The 20293-nt window shown below is 48.7% G+C and overlaps 1 protein-coding gene across 2 annotated transcripts in view; it reads left to right on the forward strand.

The window, feature by feature from the left end:
- Positions 1 to 20293, forward strand: part of cacna1ia (calcium voltage-gated channel subunit alpha1 Ia) — a 203400-nt gene that overhangs the window by 156573 nt on the left and 26534 nt on the right. For both annotated transcript variants that reach the window (XM_048521514.2, XM_048521511.2), the window contains exons 24-25: positions 1577 to 1728; positions 16255 to 16364. In XM_048521514.2, coding sequence (XP_048377471.1) covers positions 1577 to 1728; positions 16255 to 16364 — 262 coding nt within the window. The remainder of the gene's footprint in view (positions 1 to 1576; positions 1729 to 16254; positions 16365 to 20293) is intronic.

Here is a 20293-nt window from a genome sequence, read left to right on the forward strand (position 1 = left end):
ATTGCCCTGAGTCCCTGCCAGTTTGATTTTTCAATTACTTATCCATCTCCTGTTCGAAAGTTCTTATTGAATCTGCTGCACTGCCCTTCCAGGCAGTGAGTTCGTACTCACTGCCACATTAAAGAATAATTCCTGTTCAGCTTCATTGGCCAGTTTTTACACTGTGACCTGGGGGAGAGGTCTGTGAATGGGGCAGGAGCCTGCTCCAGGGTCAAACATTACCTTTCCAATGAAAAATGATGATGGCTAATTACATACAAGTCAAGGCTTCACCCTTTACTGTGAGGTTTCCGCGCAGAAGCACCTCCCAGCAATCGTGTAATCTTATGTTTCAGAGATAGTAGGAACTGCAGTTGCTGGAGAATCTGTGACAACAAGGTGTGGGGCTGGATGAACACAGCAGGCCAAGCAGTATCAGAGGAGCAGGAAAGCTGATGTTTCAGGCCTAAACCCTTCTTCAGAAATTTTTTTGTTTCTGAACAAAGGTCTAGACCCGAAACGCCAGCCTTCCTGCTCCTCTGATGCTGCTTGGCCTGCTGTGTTCATCCAGTTCCACACCTTGTTGTTTCATGTAATCTAATGTCACTTGTGTTATAAGCAAGCTTGTGCACTGATTCACATGAACCCTTTACACTATTATAATAGAGGTTTTTGGGGGTGGTAGCTGGTCCAAGTTTGTAATCTTTATACCTCGTACCACAGTGAATTTGGCATTGTCCCTTCCTTTTTAATATCTGTGTCAAATCCCTGGCAGAAATGTTTCTGGTCACTCTCATTCCATTTCCAAATTAGAATGAATTCAGTTTGGGGGATACGGTGCAAGATGTGGGCAATAATATTGCTGTAATAGGGCAGACTGGCTCTCACTGGGAAAGTGGGAAAGGGATCCTTTATTCTGGAAGTACCTGCTGTGCCCAGAAGCAGGAATTCCCAACTCTGGTTGGACACATGCCTGGAGGAATGATCACATGGTCTGCTAAATACAGTCTTCCTCCCCCCACCTCATTCCTACACCATTGATCACCCAATGTATCTATCGCCAATGGTCTCTCTGAACTGAGCAGCTGCACACACTGCACATGTGCTGGCCAGCATGTGGATGCATCAACTTCCAATTCTGGAAGTTTCTGCCATGCGTAAGTAGGAAATATAGGTAGGTAGGAATACAGGCCATCTCACCATGCCCGTCCTTCCAACAGCCAATGGGAAAACAAGCTGGCTGCTTGTGACCCAATTAGACAAAATGTAGCTGTTAAGTCAAAAATGCCTGAACTGTTCTATTGCCTGATTTTTTAACATCATAAAAAAGACGAGAATTTTTCAATGTCTATGATTTTTCTCATGGGGTTTGCTCATTGCTGTAACTTGAAGCTTGGTCTGGAATTCCTGGCGTCAATCTAGCATGGCTGCTGATTTGAGAGTTTTCAGACCAAGCGATGTAGTTTGCTAACCAAAGGTAAAGGATAGTTTTACCTGTGGTGGGAAGGAGAACAGAGGAAGTGGACATCTAACCAAACATTATTTTTATTATGCTTGCCCCTCCTCCCCCGTTGACCTGTGACACCGCCCCCGGAAGAGGCCCAACGTTTGCCATATTACGCAGCCTACTCACCAGTCCGCCTCTTCATCCACACCATGTGCACGAGCCATTACCTGGACCTCTTCATCACCTTCACCATCTGCATCAACGTGGTCACCATGTCTCTGGAACACTACAATCAACCCAAGGTAAGGGCCTTCAACAATTTTGCCCTCTTTCTCACTGTCCTGCAGTCTCACAAAGGCTCAATCCTACCCATTTATTCTCTCTGCTATTGCCTGTGTTACCTGTAAGACTATATGACTTAGAAACAGAAGTAAGCCATTCAGCCCATCAAGTCTGCTCTGCTATTCAATAAGCCATGGCTGATCTAAAAACCCTCAACCCCACTTTCCTTTCATTTTTACGTGCTGTGATTGGACTCAGGTGGATCTTGTTGACTATGAAACCCTGGATCAGGTTTGTTAACTTGGGCCAATCAGGAAGCCCTGGCTGACCAATATAAACATGGGTTTAGAATCTCCTCAGTTTGGTGGATTGACTCCGAGCTAGTTGACCACAGACAGTGTACTATGCATAAGTAAATAACTGGTTACCTGGTGACAGGATACCAGTCTCTGTGCAGGTATTTCACCCTATAATCCTTGATTCCCTTCCGGATTGAAAATCTCTCTATCTCAGCCTTGCATATATTATTGACCCAGCCCTGCTAGGCCTTGGCGGTAAAGAATTCCAGACTCACTACCCTCTGAGTAAACAAATTCCTCCTCATCTCTATCATAAATAGGTGAGCCCGCATCCTGAGATGATGCCGCTGGCCATAAACTCTCCTAGAGCTGAGAAATTCTAAGGGTAGAAAGACCCTAATGGGAGTTATCTACAGGCCCCCAAACAGTAGTCAGGAGGTAGGGTGCAGGTTGAATCAAGAGTTGAAATTGGCCTGTCACAAAGATATCACTACAGTTGTTATGGGAGATTTCAACATGCGGGTAGACTGGGAGAATCAGGATGGTACTGGACCCCAAGAAAGGGAGTTTGTAGAGTGCCTCCGAGATGGATTCTTAGAACAGCTTGTACTGGAGCCTACCAGGGAGGAGGCAATTCTGGATCTGGTGTTGTGCAATGAACCGGATTTGATCAGGGACCTCAAAGTAAAGGAGCCATTAGGAGGTCGTGACCATAATAAGTTTTAATCTGCAGTTTGAGAGGGAGAAGGGAGAATCGGAAGTGTCAGTATTGCAGTTGAACAAAGGGAACTATGGAGCTATGAGGGAGGAGCTGGCCAAAGCTCAGTGGTACAATACCCCAGCAGGGATGGCAGTGGAACAACAATGGCAGGTATTTCTGGGTATAATGCAGAAGGTGCAGGATCAGTTCATTCCAAAGAGGAAGAAAGATCCTAAGGGGAGGCAAGGGCAGCCGTGGCTGACGAGGGAAGTTAAGGACTATGTAAAAATAAAAGAGAAGAAGTATAACATAGCAAAGATGAGTGGGAAGCCGGAGGACTGGGAAGCTTTTAAAGAGCAACAGCAGATAACTAAAAAGGCAATACACAGAGAAAAAATGAGCTATGAAGGAAAACTGGCCAAAAAATAAAGGAGGATAGTAAAAGCTTTTTTAGGTATGTGAAAAGAAAAATGGTTACGACTAAAATTGGGCCCTTGAAGTCAGAAACGGGTGAATTTGTTATGGGGAACAAGGAAATGGCAGATGAGTTGAATAGGTACTTTGGATCTGTCTTCACTGGGGAAGACACAAGCAATCTCCCAGATGCAGTAGTGGCTGAAGGACCAAGGGTAATGGACGAACTGAAGGGTATTTATATTCGGCAGGAAATGGTGTTGGATAGACTGTTAGGTCTGATGGCTGATAAGTCCCCGGGACCTGATGGTCTGTATCCCAGGGTACTTAAGGAGGTGGATCTAGAAATTGTGGACGCGTTGGTAATTATTTTCCAAGGTTCTATAGATTCAGGATCAGTTCCTGTGGATTGGAGGGTGGCAAATGTTGTCCCACTTTTCAAGAAGGGAGGGAGAGAGAAAACAGGAAATTGCAGACCGGTTAGCCTGACGTCAGTGGTGGGAAAGATGCTGGAGTCAATTATAAAGGATGAAATTACGACTCATTTGGATAGCAGTAACAGAATATGTCAGAGTCAGCTTGGATTTACGAAGGGGAAATCGTGCTTGACTAACCTTCTGGAATTTTTTGAGGATGTATCTATGAAGATGGATAAGGGAGAGCCAGTGGATGTAGTGTACCTGGACTTTCAGAAAGCCTTTGATAAAGTCCCGCATGGGCACATGGTACTGGGGGCAAAATACTGACTTGGACTGAAAATTGGCTGGCTGACAGGAAGCACAGAGTAGGGTCCCTTTCGGAATGGCAGGCAGTGACAAGTGGGGTACCACAAGGTTCGGTGCTGGGGCCGCAGCTGTTTATGATATATATTAATGATATAGACGAAGGCATTAGAAGTAATATTAGCAAATTTTCTGATGACACAAAGTTGGGTGGCAGTGTGTAATGTGAGGAGGATGTTATGAGAATACAGGGTGACTTGGACAGGCTAGGTGAGTGGACGGATGCATGGCAGATGCAGTTTAATGTGGATAAATGTGTGGTTATACACTTTGGTGGCAAGAACAGGAAGGCAGATTACTATATCAATGAAGTCAACTTAGGTAAAGGGCAAGTACAACGAGATCTAGGTATTCTTGTACATCAGTCAATGAAAGCAAGTATGCAGGTACAGCAGGTAGTGAAGAAAGCTAATAGCATGCTGGCCTTCATTACAAGAGGAATTGAGTATAGGAGCAAAGAGGTCCTTCTGCAGCTGTACAGGGCCCTGGTGAGACCGCACCTGGAATATTGTGTGCAGTTTTGGTCTCCCAATTTGAGGAAGGACATTCTTGCTATTGAGGGAGTGCAGCGTAGGTTCGCAAGGTCAATTCCCGGAATGGCGGGACTATCATATGTTGAAAGATTGGAGCGACTGGGCTTGTATACTCTTGAGTTTAGAAGGATGAGAGGGGATCTGATTGAGATGTATAAGATTATTAAGGGATTGGACACTCTGGAGGCAGGAAGCATGTTTCTGCTGATGGGTGAGTCCAGGAGCAGAGGACACAGTTTAAAAATAAGGGGTAGGCCATTTAGGGCAGAGTTGAGGCGAAACTTCTTCACCCAGAGAGTGGTGGATATATGGAATGCACTGCCCCAGAAGGCAGTGGAGGCCAACTCTCTGGATGCTTTCAAGAAAGAGATGGATAGAGCTCTTAAAGATAGTGGAATCAAGGGTTATGGGGATAAGGCAGGAACAGGATACTGATTGTGGATGATCAGCCATGATCATAATGAATGGTGGTGCTGGCTCGAAGGGCAAAATGGCCTATTCCAGCACCTATTGTCTATTGTCTATTGTCTATTGTCTAAATGACCTTTCCAAATCCATTCTGTCAAGTTGGGCGGCACGGTGGCTCAGTGGTTAGCACTGCAGCCTCACAGCTCCAGGCACTCAAGTTCGATTCCAGCCTCGGGCGACTGTCTGTGTGGAGTTTGCACATTCTCCCTGTGTCTGCGTGTGTTCCCTCCGGGTGCTCCGGTTTCCTCCCACAGTCCAAAGATGTGCAGGTTAGGTGGATTGGCCATGCTAAATTGCCCGTAGTGTTCAGGGGTGTGTGGATTATAGGTGAATGGGTCTGGGTGGGATGCTTCAAGGGGCGGTGTGGACTTGTTGGGCCGAAGGGCCTGTTTCCACACTGTAGGGAATCTAATCTAATAAGTTCTCTAAGAATCTTGTATGTTTCAATAAGGTCACATCTCATTCTTCTCAACTTTAATGAGTACAGGCCTAATGTACACAACCCCTCTACGTAAGACAGTCCCTCCACACTCAGGACCAGCTGAGTGAACCTTCTCTGAACTGCCCCCGAGGTCAGTATATCTTGCCTAACTAAAGCAAGCAAAGCTGTCTATGATATTCCAGCCATTGGCTACCTCTCTTCCTTTGGAATGAGCCGAGGTTCATTCTGAGTGAGGACCTATTAGGTACCATTTCCACTTTGGAGACCCAAACCCAGTGAATACTCCTGGTGCAGTACTGGGGGAGTGCAGCTCTGTTTGAGAGATGTATGCATTAAAGAGACAACCTGGTTGTCATCAATTTGCTTGTGGGAGCTTGCTGTGCTTAATTGGCTGCTGTGTTTCTTACTTTAGGGCAGTGGCTGTGTTTTATCTCACTGCCTGGGATGTGCTCTGAGAGCGTGAGAAATACACTGCAGGAATGGAAGTGTTTACTTTTCTTATCCTAGCCCATAGCTGTCGTGATGCCTTTCTGTGGAGCAAGCCCAAACGGTCATTCTCCTTTCATCAGGCCCAGCTGTGAAGATGGGTAGGCCTATTTGGCTAGGACAGGCATCACCAAGTAACATGAAGGACAAAAAATAGGAGCTGCAGTAGGCCATTTGGCCCTTCCAGCCTGTTCCGCTCTTCAGTATGATCGTGGCTACTCATCCAACTCAGTCCCCTGGTCTCTCTTCCTCCCCATACCCTCTGATCCCCTTAGCCTCAAGGACTATATCTAATTCTTTGAAATCATTCAACGTTGTGGCCTCAACACTTTCTGTAGTAGAGAATTCCACAGGCTCCCCACATTCTGGGTGAAGATGTTTGATATTTCTCCTCACCTCAGTCCTAAGTGGGCTACATATCCTTAGATTGTGACCCCTGGTTCTAGATTCCTCCTGGATATTGGGAACATCTTTCCTGTATCTCCCTGTCCAGTTCTGTCAGAAATGTTTTGGTTTCTCTGAGATATCAGTGAATTCCCGCAACTATTGTCCTAACCAATCAGTTCCTCTTTATACGAAAATCCTGCTATTCTAGGAACCTTCATTCCCTAGTGAAAGGGCAAGGACATCAGTTTGAATAGAGAAGCAGTTAGAAAGCATCGTCCACAATCTCACCATTAAACACTTCATAGGATCCCTCCAGTGTGGAAACAGGCCATTCAGCCCAACAAGTCTGCACTAACTCTCTGAAGAGCATCCCACCCAGGCCTATCCCCGTACCTTGTATTTGCCAATCCACTCTAACCTGCACATCTTTGGATTGTGGGAGGAAACCGGAGCACCCGGAGGAAACCCACACAGACACGGGGAGAATGTGCTAAGTCCACACAGACAGTCACCCGAGGGTGGGTTCGAACCCAGGTCCCTAGTGCTGTGAGGCAGCTGTACTAACCACTGAGCCACCGTGCCGCCATTGAGGTTATCCTTGAAGTGTGGGCCTGGGCTGTAATGAAGGAATATAAGTGCAGAGTAAGATTCTCTAAACAGCAGTTCATAATGAGGCCTTTATTTTTGCAGCATTGCTGGTGGGATAAATATTGGACCAAAATGGTGGGCACAGCATTTATTTACATCCACTCATGAGGTCAGCTGGGCCCTCCCTTTAACATCCCATCCATAAGACAGCACCACTGGCAGTGCAGCACTCCCTCAGAATGCAGTGTACACTGAAATAGGACTTGGGCCTGTTATTTTCTGATCCATGTTCTGACAGTCCAAGGTAGGAGGCAAGACATTGCTGTGATCAGCACACTTAGTGGGAGAAGGGGGAGCTCTAATTCTGACCTTCCTTCCCTCCACCTCAGCCCTGACCAGGAACCCTGCACAGTTCAGCTTCATACCTCTGGCCATTCCTAGTTCCTCACCCACTACCCAATGCCCATCGAGACCACAGCTCAGGCTGAGTTGGTTACAATGAAAATATTAACCTGAACATAACTTTCAACATAATCTAATCATCAAAATCCCCACTTTTTTAAAAGGACCAAAATGATAACTGTATCTGAGATTTTATTGGATAACAGAATGCTATTTTTTTCTTATTTTTGATTTTAGTTCAAGTACCAAGATGGTGGGAAGAGAGACAACTATCAGTAACAGACAGCAATGGAGAGAAAGGGAGTGAGACACTGAGGGGAGGAGTGAGACAAAGAGTGACAGAGAGAGAGGCAAAGTTAGAGAGAGATGGTGAGACAGAGAAAGGGAAAGAGTGACAAAGAGAGAGGAAGTGTACAAAAGAGAGAGTGAGACAGAGAGAGAGAGAGGGAGTGACAGAGAGACAGAGTTTGAAAAAGGAGGAATGAGACAGACAGGCAGTGTAAGGGAGAGAAAGGGATGTGACAGAGAGAGGTTGTGAGACAGGAAGTGATAGAGGGAGTGAGATAGAAATAGGGTGAGAGACAGGCAGAGAGACAGAGAGAGGGGTATGTATTGAAGTAGTGTGACATCGGGAGTGAGAGAGAAAGAGTGAGTCAGAGATAGGGTGAGACAAGGAGAATGGTAGACAGGGAGCAAGTGAGGAAATGAGGGTGACGAGCAAGAGAGAGAATCAGAATCATGAGGGAGAAATAAAGAGAGAGACTGAGAAAAGGAAAGACAGATTAAGTAACTAAATAGAAAAAAGATACTTTGCTGAACTGTTGAAAAGTCGATTTGAAATGTTAAATTGCATGTTCTCTAGGGACTGGAATGGTAAATCTAATGAAATCATTGAACTATTCATGTTGTTAATTAAAGTGTTGTTAATATTGAAGCTGAATGTGAAAGCTTTAGTCACGTTTGCAAGTTAATTTCCTATTTGTTCACTTGAACCTTAATCTTCATCCCTGACAAATACTGATCATCAGTCATTCGCATTGTGATATTTAATGGGGAATATATTACAGCCGGAATTGAGAACTTTTTAATCAATTTTTTCAAACTTAACTAATTTTCATTCCTGATGGTGCTGCAGATATAGCAATAGATATTGTGTACTATATGTTTGTAATAACACAATGGAACTAACACAGTCAGTACGGGGCTTAGTTCGCTTCTGCTTGGCCTGTTTTCTGAGCAATTTTTGTTAATCATCCTTTGCTATTACCTTACACTGACAGGAGCTGGGGGAGAAGGCAGGTCCCCAGTGTACCTCAGCCAGAACAGGATTTGTTGGCTGAAATTAAACAAGGCTCTTGAGGAATATAAAGAAAGCAGGAAAAGAGTTAAACAAGGAATTAAGAGAGCTAAAAGACGCCATGAAATGTCCTTGGCAAGAAAGACTAAAGAGAATCCCAAGGCATTTTATAAAAATAGAAATTGCTGTAAAAGCTCAGTAGGTCTGGCAGCATTTACAGAGAGAAATCAGAGTCAATGTTTCGTGTCCAGTGACCCTTCCTTGAAATGTTAACTCTGATTTCTCTCCACAGATGCTATCAGACCTGCTGAGCATTTTTGTTTCTGATTTCCAGGGTCCACATTTTTTCGGGTTTTTTTTTCTGTTATCCATATATTAGGAGCAAGAGGGTAGCTAGGGAAAAGGGTAAATTCACTCAAGAACAAAGTAAGGTATTTATACAGGGTGCCAAAAGAAGCGGTGAGATCTGGAATGAGATCTTTGCATTGGTATTCACCAAGGAGAAGGATATGGAGGATGGTGAGATTAGGGAGGGGTATGTTGATATTCTAGGGCACGTCGATATTAAGAAAGAGGAGGTACTGGGTGCCTAGAAAAACATTAAGGTAGATAAGTGTATCAGAGATAATGGGAACTGCAGATGCTGGAGAATCCAACATAACAAAGTGTGGAGCTGGACAAACACAGCAGGCCCAGCAGCATCTGAGGAGCACAAAAGCTGACATTTCGGGCCTAGACCCTTCATCAGAAAGCCTCTCTCCTTTGTCATCACTAAACAAAACAAATTAGAGGAGACCTTCAAGACCATCAATAATACCCTTTACTGGCATAACATTCACAAACGAGGAGGAAAACAACAGCAAACTGCCATTCCTAGATGTCACAGTGGAGCGAACAGCCAATGGGGAACTTCAAACCAGCATCTACAGGAAAACAACACATACGGACCAAATACTGAACTACAGGAGCAACCATCCCAACACCCACAAACGAAGCTGCATTAGAACATTATTCCAATGAGCCACCACACACTGCAGCACAGAGGAACTAGGCAGAGCAGAGGAAAATCACCTATACAGCGTCTTCAAAAAGAATGGGTACCCTATGAACACAATCCGCCAATTCCTCAGCAACAAACCCAAACAAACAGACAAAACAGGCCCAGAAACCTTAACCACTCTCCCCTACATCAAAGACATTTCCGAAATGACTGCCAGACTACTCGGACCTCTTGGCATCAGGGTAGCCCACAAACCCACCAACACACTAAAACAGCAGCTAATGAATTTAAAAGACCTTATACAGACAACAAGCAAAACGAACGTCATCTACAAGATAAATTGCAAGAACTGTGACAAACACTACATTGGACAAACTGGCAGGAAGCTAGCCACCAGGATACACGAACATCAACGAGCCACAAAACGACATGACCCACTATTACTCGTATCCTTACATACAGATGAGGAAGGACACCACTTTGATTGGGACAACACATCCATCCCAGGACAAGCCAAACAGAGACACGCACGAGAATTCCTAGAAGCATGGCATTCCAACCGGAATTCCATCAACAAACACATTGATTTGGAGCCAATCTACAATCCCCTGAGAAAAAGAACAGGAAATGACATCACCAATGCAGGAAATGGCATCACCAACCCAAGGAAACCTAAACAGATAAATAGAAAGCGGGACATAACACCAGCGCTTCGTCGGAGTCTCACTGATGAGGTTACCTAGAATGGTGACGAAACATCTGGGAACAAACCTTACAGCTCAGTGAACCAGCTTACATCCGGAACAAAATAAAGACCCACTCTCTTGTGGACCGAGAGGAGGAGAGCGCTGTCTTGGAGGTGGAAGGAGGACGTCGGGTTGGCTGTGCACCCTTGCAACCAGTGGATCTTAATGCTGGCTTCGGCCTAATACTGGTTCAGGGGAGCAGCCAACCTGCAACGATGGCTGCAGCAAGTGCTCGTGCCCCAGGTCAGGGTGTCCGGAACACCATCCGCGTTTCCGTGAAGAAGGTGGATGAAGGTGCACCTGTGGACCGCACCTTCTTCATGAAGAGGGTCCTGTTGGACTGTTGTGTGTTCGCTGCTGCGGACATTTACTGCCTGCAGGATTTCCCCGGAGGAGGTTTTTACGACGTGACCTTCAGGAGTGCCAAGCTTTGCGAGCGCTTCCTGGAGGTTTTCAAGGAGAAAGGAGGTGAGGGCCCCCTCTCTGTATTGACCGCTGTCCCGCTGTTCGTGATGCCAGCACAGAGGAGCCGTATGGTGACTGTACATATGTACAACCCACATGTGCCAGCAGTTGATGTCCTGACCTTCCTCGGAAGGTACGTGAAGGTGGAAGGGGACCGAACTGACATCATGGACCCCTTTGGCATCTGGACGAGTAAGAGGCAGGTCAAGGTGACGCTGAGGATGGGCGCAGACGGGAATGTCGTACACCCACCGTCCAGCTTCGCGATCGGCGGGAGCAGGGGCTACCTGACCTATGCAGGGCAACCTAAAGTCTGCCACGCCTGTGGTAGGTCAGGTCACGTGGCGGCCGACTGCAAAGCCACCAACTGCAGGGAGGAGGGACACCTTGCAAAGGATTGCCCACGAGAGAAAAGCTGCAACCTTTGCGGGGAAGTGGGCCACCTCTATAGGGCATGCCCGCGGCGGGGCACCACCTACGCCCAGGTCGCCAGCAGGGGCAATGCGGGGCCAGCCACCCCAGAGGAGAGGAAGGCACCAGGGCCCAGCAAGGACCCCACTAATGTGCAGGAGGGCCAGGGCGTGCAGGAGGGCCCAGCCCCGCAGGATGGGCCCGAGGCCAGCAAAGCACCCCTGCAGGCTCCGATTCCCCCCGACAACCCGGAGCCAATGGAGGCGGCGACAGGCGACCCAGGGGAGTGGACAACAGTCCGGAAAGCGAGGAGGAAGGTGCGTCGACGGGCCCAGGAACCGCAACCATCAGGCGGGAAGAGGCAGCTACAAGGGGGCTATAAGAGCTCCTCTGACGAGGGGGATTCGGAGAGGGCCCACCCGAAGCAGAAGTTAAAGATCTCGAGGGAGATGGAAGGCAGCAGCCCGCTTCCAGGTGACGGGAGGCGTCCTGAGGCTCCCTCCGACACCCAGTCAAGTGCCGCTGGAGCACTGGAGGGACCCCCAGAACTTCCAGGCGGGAAGGAGGAAACAGCGCGTCCTCAGCATGACCCGGAGCCGGATCCTCCTGCCTCCGCACCCCTGACGGGGGGATGCCACCCGGAAGGCAGCACGGACGGTTTCCTGAGCCCGGAGAGCGTCCAGCAGTTAGCCCGGGCAATGGGCATGAAGGGACAGATGGAGGGGCTGGACCTTGGACTTGGGGAGGGTACTGCGGTCACTGCCCACAATGGGGGTACGAGTTGCGAGCATTAATGTGCGCAGCGTCAAGTCAACCGCGAGATGTGTGTTCACGTTGGCCTACCTGACCACCATCGAGGCGGACCTCCTGTTTCTGCAGGAGTGCGGGATACCGCACCTCGGCAGGTACGGGAAATGGTCCGGCGCCTGGACCTGTGGGCCTTCGATCTGGTTGGGGGATAACGACTGTCGCTCCTCGGGCCTGGCTATTCTGCTGCGGGGGCGCGACTTCACCATCTCTCAAGTTCAGGAGGTGGTGGGGGGCGCCTCCTAGTGGCTGACATCACCTACAGGAACGCTCCCCTGAGGCTGATCAACGTGTACGCCCCAGCGGTACGGAGTGAGCGGTTGGCCGTCCTGCAGCGGCTTCCACCCCTGCTGGCTACGTCCAGGCCGGTCATCCTAGGCGGAGACTTCAACTGCATCGTTGATGCAGATGGAAGATCCGGCGTGTGGACAGCGGGTGGGGGAAGTCAACTGGACGTCACGTCCAGATTCCTGATGGGCACGGTGAAGGACGCCAAGCTGCTCGACGTCTTCAGCACCCCTGCAGACGGAGCACAGCAGAGGTACACCTGGTCGCGGCCAGACGGGTCTATCCGCTCAAGGATAGACTTCCCGTTTGTGTCACGGACGTTCTCGGTCAGGCCCACCGGCGTCGAGCCGGTGTTCTTCTCTGACCACTGCCTCCTGCTGGCTGACTGTCACTTACAGGACGACCAGCCGGCCGGCAAGGGGACGTGGAAGCTCAACACGACTCTGTTGACCCCAGAGAACGTCGAGGAGCTTAAGAGGGAGTACGCAGGTTGGAGAACCGTGAAACCCCTCTTTGAGTCTCCAGGCGACTGGTGGGAGACGGTGAAGGAGAACATCAAGAGGTTCTTTGTCCTCAAGGGTGTTCAGAAGGCAAGAGAGAGGCGGGGAAAGCTGTTGCGACTCCAGAAAAGGGGGCAGAACCTGCTCCTTCTGCAGTTGATGGGGGTCGATGTCACGGAGGACCTCCGCGAGGTGAGGGGCCAGCAAGCCTCGCTCTTCGCCGCGGAAGCCTCCCGGGTAATCTTCCGGTCCAGGGTCTGCTCCGTGGAGCAGGACGAGACGTGCTCGCGTTTCTTCTTTCAGAAGGTGCACAAAGAGAGCTCTGTGCTTAGCCGGCTGAAGGAGGACGACGGCTCGGTGACGTCATCTCGGCCCAACATTTTGAGGATCAGCAGATCCTTCTATGCCGGACTGTACGACACGAAGCCCACGGACAGCATGGCCTCCGAGTCGTTCCTGTCGTCTATCACGGAGGTCTTAGACGACGGCACGAGGGAGTGGTTGGACCGGCCGATATCCCTGGACGAGCTGACCAGAGCCCTCAAGTCCTTGGAGAGGAATAGGACTCCCGGGAGTTACGGCTTACCAGTCGAGCTGTATTCCGCTCTGCGGGGCCTGGTCGGCCAGGACCTGCTGGAGGTGTATGATAGTGCGCTTCGGGCAGGGGAAATGTGCAAGTCCATGAGGAAGGGCATCATCACCCTCATTTACGAGAGGAAGGGGGAGAGGGAAGAAATTAAGAATTAGCGTCCCATTTGACTTTTGAATGTGGACTACAAAATCCTGGCCAAGGTCATTGCCAACCGGGTCAGGTCTGTCCTGGAGTCAGTGATTCACCCTGACCAAACCTGTGCTGTGCCGGGCAGGAAGATCGCTGAGAGCCTCGCGCTCATCAGGGATACGATCGCCTACGTACAGGACAGGCGGGTGGACACCTGCCTCATCAGCCTGGACCAGGAGAAGGCCTTCGACAGGGTCTCTCACGCTTACATGAGGGACGTCCTCTCCAAATTGGGGTTCGGGGAGGGCATCCGCAATTGGATCCGGCTGCTCTACGCCAACATCGTTAGCGCAGTCTCGATCAACGGGTGGGAATCAGACAGTTTTCCTGTTAGATCTGGAGTCAGGCAGGGCTGCCTGCTCTCTCCTGCCTTGTTCGTGTGCTGTGTGGAGCCCTTCGCCGCATCCATCAGGAAGGACGTGAGCCTGAAGGGCGTGACTATCCCAGGCAGCGGAGGCCTTCAGGTCAAGACCTCCCTGTACATGGACGATGTCGCCGTCTTCTGCACCGATCGTCGGTCGGTGAGTAGGCTGTTGGACATCTGCGGCCAGTTTGAACTGGCCTCGGGTGCCAAAGTCAATAGGGGTAAGAGCGAGGTCATGTTCTTCGGGAACTGGGACGACCGCTCCTTCATCCCCTTGACCATCAGGACAGACTACCTGAAGGTGCTGGGTGTTTGGTTTGGTGGAGCTGGGGCGTGCACTAAGACTTGGGAGGAGCATATCACCAAATTGAAGCAGAAGCTGGGCAGGTGGACGCTCCGGTCCCTCTCCATCACGGGTAAGAACCTGGTTGTCAGGTGCGAGGGGCTTTCGGTACTGTTGTATGTGGCGCAGGCCTGGCCTATTCCCTGGACCTGCGCCGCTGCAGTCACCCGGGCCATCTTCCACTTCATTTGGGGGTCGAGGATGGACCGGGTCCGCAGAGACACCATGTACAAAGACCTGGGAAATGGGGGAAAGGGCGTACCGAACGCCACCCTCGCCCTGTCGGCTACCTTTGTGTGCGGCTGCATCAAGCTGTGCGTAGATCCTCAGTATGCAAACACCAAGTGTCACTACTTACTGAGGTTCTACCTGTCCCCGGTGTTGCGAAGGATGGGCCTGGCCTCGTTGCCGCGGAACGCTCCGAGTAGTTGGACCGTCCCGTACCACCTGTCCTTCGTGGAGAAATTTTTGAAGGGAAACACCTTTGACCACAAGGCCGTCAGGCAGTGGTCAGCACGTAGTATCCTCGGGACCCTTCGGGAAAAGGAGAGGGTGGATCCCGTCGTGTGGTTCCCCACGCAGACTGCCAAAGTCGTTTGGCAGAATGCCTCATTGCCAGAACTTTCAAACAAGCACAAGGACATTGCTTGGCTGGCGGTGAGAGGGGCTCTGCCAGTGAGATCCTTTATGCATGCCCGGAATCTCTGCACCACCGCACGCTGCCCTCGAGGTGGCTGCGGGGGAGACGAGACTGTCGATCACCTCCTTCTGGAGTGTGCCTATGCACAGGAGGTCTGGAGGGGGATGCAGTGGTATTTGTCGAGGTTTGTCCCGAGCAGCTCCGTGACGCGGGACTCCGTGCTCTACGGGCTGTTTCCGGGGACGCACACCGAGACCAACATCAACTGCGCCTGGAGGACCATCAATGCGGTGAAAGACGCTCGCTGGTCTGCCCGCAACTTGCTGGTCTGCCAGCTGAAAGAACTGACCCCGACCGAGTGTTGCAGACTGGCGTACTCCAAGGTCCAGGACTACGTGCTGAGGGACGCGCTAAAGCTTGGGGCAGCCGCCGCTAAGGCGCGGTGGGGAAAGACCACGGTATGAAACCCCATATCCAGAATGGAAAAAAGGGCCCTATCTGGTAACTGGGCCCAGCTGGCGCCTTCCCCAACTGGTCAGGGGGCCAACGGGGACTGTGCGGGGTGACGACTGCCGGGGTGTTTTCTTTGCTTTGTTTTTTTTTCCCTTCTTTGTTTTTTGCCTTTAGTTGGTGTACGTACCCCCTGGGTAACCCAGAGCGGCTTGCATGACTGGGTAGGTGTGTAAATATGTTTTATTTTTGGTACCTCTCACGAATAAAGTATATTTTTTCAAATAAAAAAAAGGTGACAAAACGTCTGAAAACTAACCTTTCAGCTCAGCGAGCAAACTCACATCCAGAACCTCAACCTGAGCTACAAATCTTCTCAAAACTCGCTAGCATGATAAAACATGCACTACAGGGTATAACATGACTAGAATTTGTCATAACCTTCCATGTGTGACTGGATATAATACTGTGTCCTATATTTAGAGTCATAGACCCCGTACAGTGTGGAGGCAGGGCACTTGGCCCGTTGAATCCGCACTGACCCTCTGCAGAGCATCCCATCAGAACCCACTCCATCCCACTCCACCATGGCCAGTCCACTTATCCTGAACATCTTTGGGCTGTGGGAGGAAACCCACACAGAAATAGGGAGAAGGTGCAGACAGACACCCAAGGCTGGAAATAAATGCAAGTCCTTGGTACTGTGAGGCAGCAGTGCCAACCGCCGAGGTAGTGCGCCGTTGAAATCACACACTGTGGTAACTGTTATAATACTGAAGGGAAGATTGAACCTCTGAGTTTAACAACTGGGCTCCATGTCTAAGGTTAAGGGTTGAAGGTTTCTGGAGTCCCCACTGACACACTGAGCTGTATAGATAATGAGCAAATATCCCTTATTCTGCTGTTTATTTGTCGTTGATCATTTTGTTTTGTTTCCTCATCCACCTCTACAGTCTCTAGAAGTTTCTCTGAAGTATTGTAACTACATGTTCACAACAGTGTTCATCCTGGAAGCAGTTCTTAAACTGATAGCTTTTGGATTACGGAGGTTTTTCAAGGACAGGTAAGGGAAGGCTTTTAATCAGAGAATGTGAAACAATCTCAGGGATTTGTGGGGTATTTAACGTTTGGACCTTTCACATTTATTGTTCAGTTTAGAGATTTGAAGCCTGGCCTCTGATGGGGTAGCCTCGGATTTGCTAAACTCTATGAAACAAACAGCTTCCATTGCCAATACGGGCTGGAACTGAGTGATTAGCATCTTGTTCAATGGACAAATCTTCAATCACCTTCAACATCCACTTCCTCCACCTCTGACGCTCAGTAGCAGCAGTGTGTACTATCTACAAGATGCACTGCAGAAATTTACCAAAGAGCCTCAGACAGCACCTTCCAAACCCACTACCACTTCCATCTGGAAGGACAAGGACATGGGAACACCAGCCCCTGCAAGTTCCACCCACCATCCTGACTTGGAAATATGTCGCTGTTCCTTCAGTGTCATTGGGTCAAAATCCTGGAATTCCCTCCCTAAGGGCATTGTGGGTCAACCCACAGCACATGGGCCGCAGCGGTTCAAGAAGGCAGCTCTCCCCCACCTTCTCAAGAGGCAACTAGGAACCGGCAATAAATGCTGGGCCCAGTCTGTGACACCCACATCCCATGACAGGTCACCATTAGGTCCTCAAGGGAATAGTATCTCAAGAGAGGTCCCAGACTTTGTTTTCTCTCCACAGATGCAGCCAGACCTGCTAAGTTGCTCCAAAACGCATTTTGTTTTGTTTCAGATTGCTGGCTGTCTGCTGGATTTTGCTTTTATTTTAATTGATTGGGTCACTGCCTTCCCTCCCAGGATCTTGTTTATCCCTTCCCCCAGGCATTACTACCCCTCCCAGCCCCTGATGCCTCAGGGACGCTGCTTGAACCCAGCTTATGAGGGCAATGGTTTGAAAACTGGAGATGAGGAAAATAGCGAGCCAGGATTGCACTGAATAACAGAACAGGCCATTGCCTGAGATTTTTTTAAAATTTAAATTAGGTGAATATGGGAGGTTGGAGCATCAGAACACAGGCCCCATGGGCATTCGCCCAGTGAGTGAACACAGGAAATCCTGAGCTGCTGCAGAACACTCTGGCACACAATGGCCATGGCATCCAATAGCTACTATTGGAATGAAATACACGTAACAACTCTCACATTGACTGCACAAATTAAATGGTTCAAACAAAAAATAAATTGCAGCTGGAAGTAATGTAATGATGAAGTGTCTCAAGAGGAGTGAGGATGGGCAGCTCTCACTTTAAAGAAACTTTTTCATCCACAGTAGATCTGTGTTTAGATGCTGGCTGATCATTAATCACTTTGAACTGGTAACAAAATTAATTTCTAGCATGAAAACAGAAAATAACACTTAGTGAAGCTCAGACTAGACACTCAACAAACGGCAGGATGCTGTCGTAAATGAAGTGGGGAATGTGATTACAACCATCTAATGAATTGTTCATCATTTGTGCCATTTTTACCAACCCTCTCACCCTTCCCCAGTTTTGGGGTTGAATTTGTTCCATGCTTTGGATGTTATGAAATGGACTTAAAGAACAATTTTAACCCAATCTGCTGTATTGGCAGCTGACACAAATGCATCTTATCCTCAGTTTACCCTCCCTCCACCCAATTTAGATTCTTCACCAATTTCCACCCCTACCCAGTAGAATCATAGAGTCATACAACATGGAAACAGGTGCTTCGGTCGAACCAGTCCAAAGATGTTGTCAGACTAAATGAATACCACCCTCTTGCATTTGGCCCGTATCCTTCCAAGTGTTCCCCATTCATATACTTATCTAAATGTCTATTAAGCATTGTAACTGCACCCACACTCACTACTTCCTTTGGCAGTTTATTCCACATATGAACCACCCTGTGTGTAAAAAGGTTCCCCCCATGACCTTTTCAAAACTTTCTCCTCTCACCTTAAAATTGCGCCCCCTTGTTTTGGGAAAGGACCTTTGCTATTCACCTTATCTATGCCCCTAGTGATTTTTATAAACCACCATTAGCTTACCCCTCAACCTCTTATGCTCCAGTGAAATTCCTTAGATATATTCAATGACCCGGCCTCCAGCTTTCTCTGGTAGAAAGTTCTACATGTTGACCGTTCTCCAAGTGAAGAAACCTTTCCTCATCTCAGTCCGACATGATCTACCCTGTACCCTGAGACAGTGTGCCCACATTCCAGGCCCCCTACCCAGGGGGAAACATCCTCCCAGTGTCCAGTCTGTCCAGTCCTGTTAGAATTTTGTACATTTCGATCAGATCCCTTCTCACTCTTCTGAACTCGAGTGAATACAGCACCAGTCGGATCATTCTCTCCTCATATGGCAGTCCTGCCACCCCCTGTATCAGCCTATGAACCTCCGCTGCGTTCCCTCAATGGTTAACTGTATCCCTCATAGATAGGGAGGCCAAAACAGCACACAATGCTCTGGGTGTGGTCTCACCAAGACCCCACACAACTGCAGTAAGTCATCCCTACTTCTAAACACAAATCCTCTAACAACGAGGATCGATACTCCATTTGCTTTCCTATTTGCTTCTTGCAGTTGCCCATCTACTTTCATCAACTGGGACACTCAAATCCCTTTACACATCCACACTTTCCAACGTATCACCATTTAAATAAGACTCTTCCTTTCTGTTTTTCACAACAAAGTCTGTAACTTCACATTGAGTCACATCTTACTGCCATGCGTTTATCCACTCACTCAACTTGTCTAAAACAAGTTGAAGCCTCCTTACATCCTTCTCATTACTCACAGTCCCCGCCCAGTCTTGTGCTGTCAGCTAATTTGGAAATGTCCCATATGGTGTCCTCATCGGGTCATTTGTAAACACTGTGAATAGCTGGGATCCAAGCACTGATCCTTGTGGTATGCTGCTATGTACTGTCTGCCTTAGATTCAACTACTTCATTCTCCATCTTAATGAAGAACTCATATTATGGTCACTCTTTCCCAAAGTACATAGCACATCGAGGTATTAATTCATCCTTTCTCATTGCATAGCACCCAATCTACAGTATCCTGCTCTCTGATTCCTTTATGTTGATCTAAATACAACACGACACATACACATTCCAAAATGCCATCCTCCACAACAACAGTGCTAGTCTATCCAATCTGTTATGAAATAAAAGTCACCCTTGGGTTATAATTGTAGGCTTATTGCATGCATCTCTGATTTCTTGCTTAATGTTTTCTTTCACATTACCATTGCTGTTGGGGGGTGGGGGCTGGGCCTGTATACAACCCCCTATAAAGTTTTCTGCCCCCTGGTATTTCTTTCTCCATGCATAGGGGTTCCACAGTGTGATTTTCTGATCTAATCATTCCTCACTCTTGAAATGAAAATGCTTTCCTGCCTCTCCTTCCGAAATCATGAATACTTCTGATGTTTAGCTCCCATCCTTGGTCACCCGACAGCCATGTCACCAAGCATTTACCATTTATATCTATTTGAACTGCCCATTTTCCTTTCTTAAAAGAAATCACAGAATCCCTATAGACTAGAAGCAGGTCATTTGGCCCCATTGAGTCCACTCCGAACCTCCAAAGAACATTGTCCCCAAATCTGTAACCCTGCATTTCCCATGGCTAACCCACCTATCCCTGAAGACCACAGGCAATTTAGCACGGCCAATGTACCCCAACCTGCACATCTTCGGACTGTGGGAGGAAACCGGAGCACCCGGAGAAAATCCTCACAGACACGTGGAGAATGTGCAAACTCCACACAGTCGCCTGAGGGTGGAATCGAACCCGGCCCCTACTCCTGTGAGGCAGCAGTGCTAACCACTGAGCCACCGTGCCACCCCATTCTACCTCATTGTACATGCTCTTTTGTCCTCCATTTCCATTGGATTCTATTTTCGAGATGCCGTCCTCCACTGTGCCAGCCCCACTCTGTGCATGTTGCTCACTGAGTGATGTGAT

Source organism: Stegostoma tigrinum, chromosome 38, assembly GCF_030684315.1.
Source record: "Stegostoma tigrinum isolate sSteTig4 chromosome 38, sSteTig4.hap1, whole genome shotgun sequence".
Taxonomy (NCBI): domain Eukaryota; kingdom Metazoa; phylum Chordata; class Chondrichthyes; order Orectolobiformes; family Stegostomatidae; genus Stegostoma; species Stegostoma tigrinum.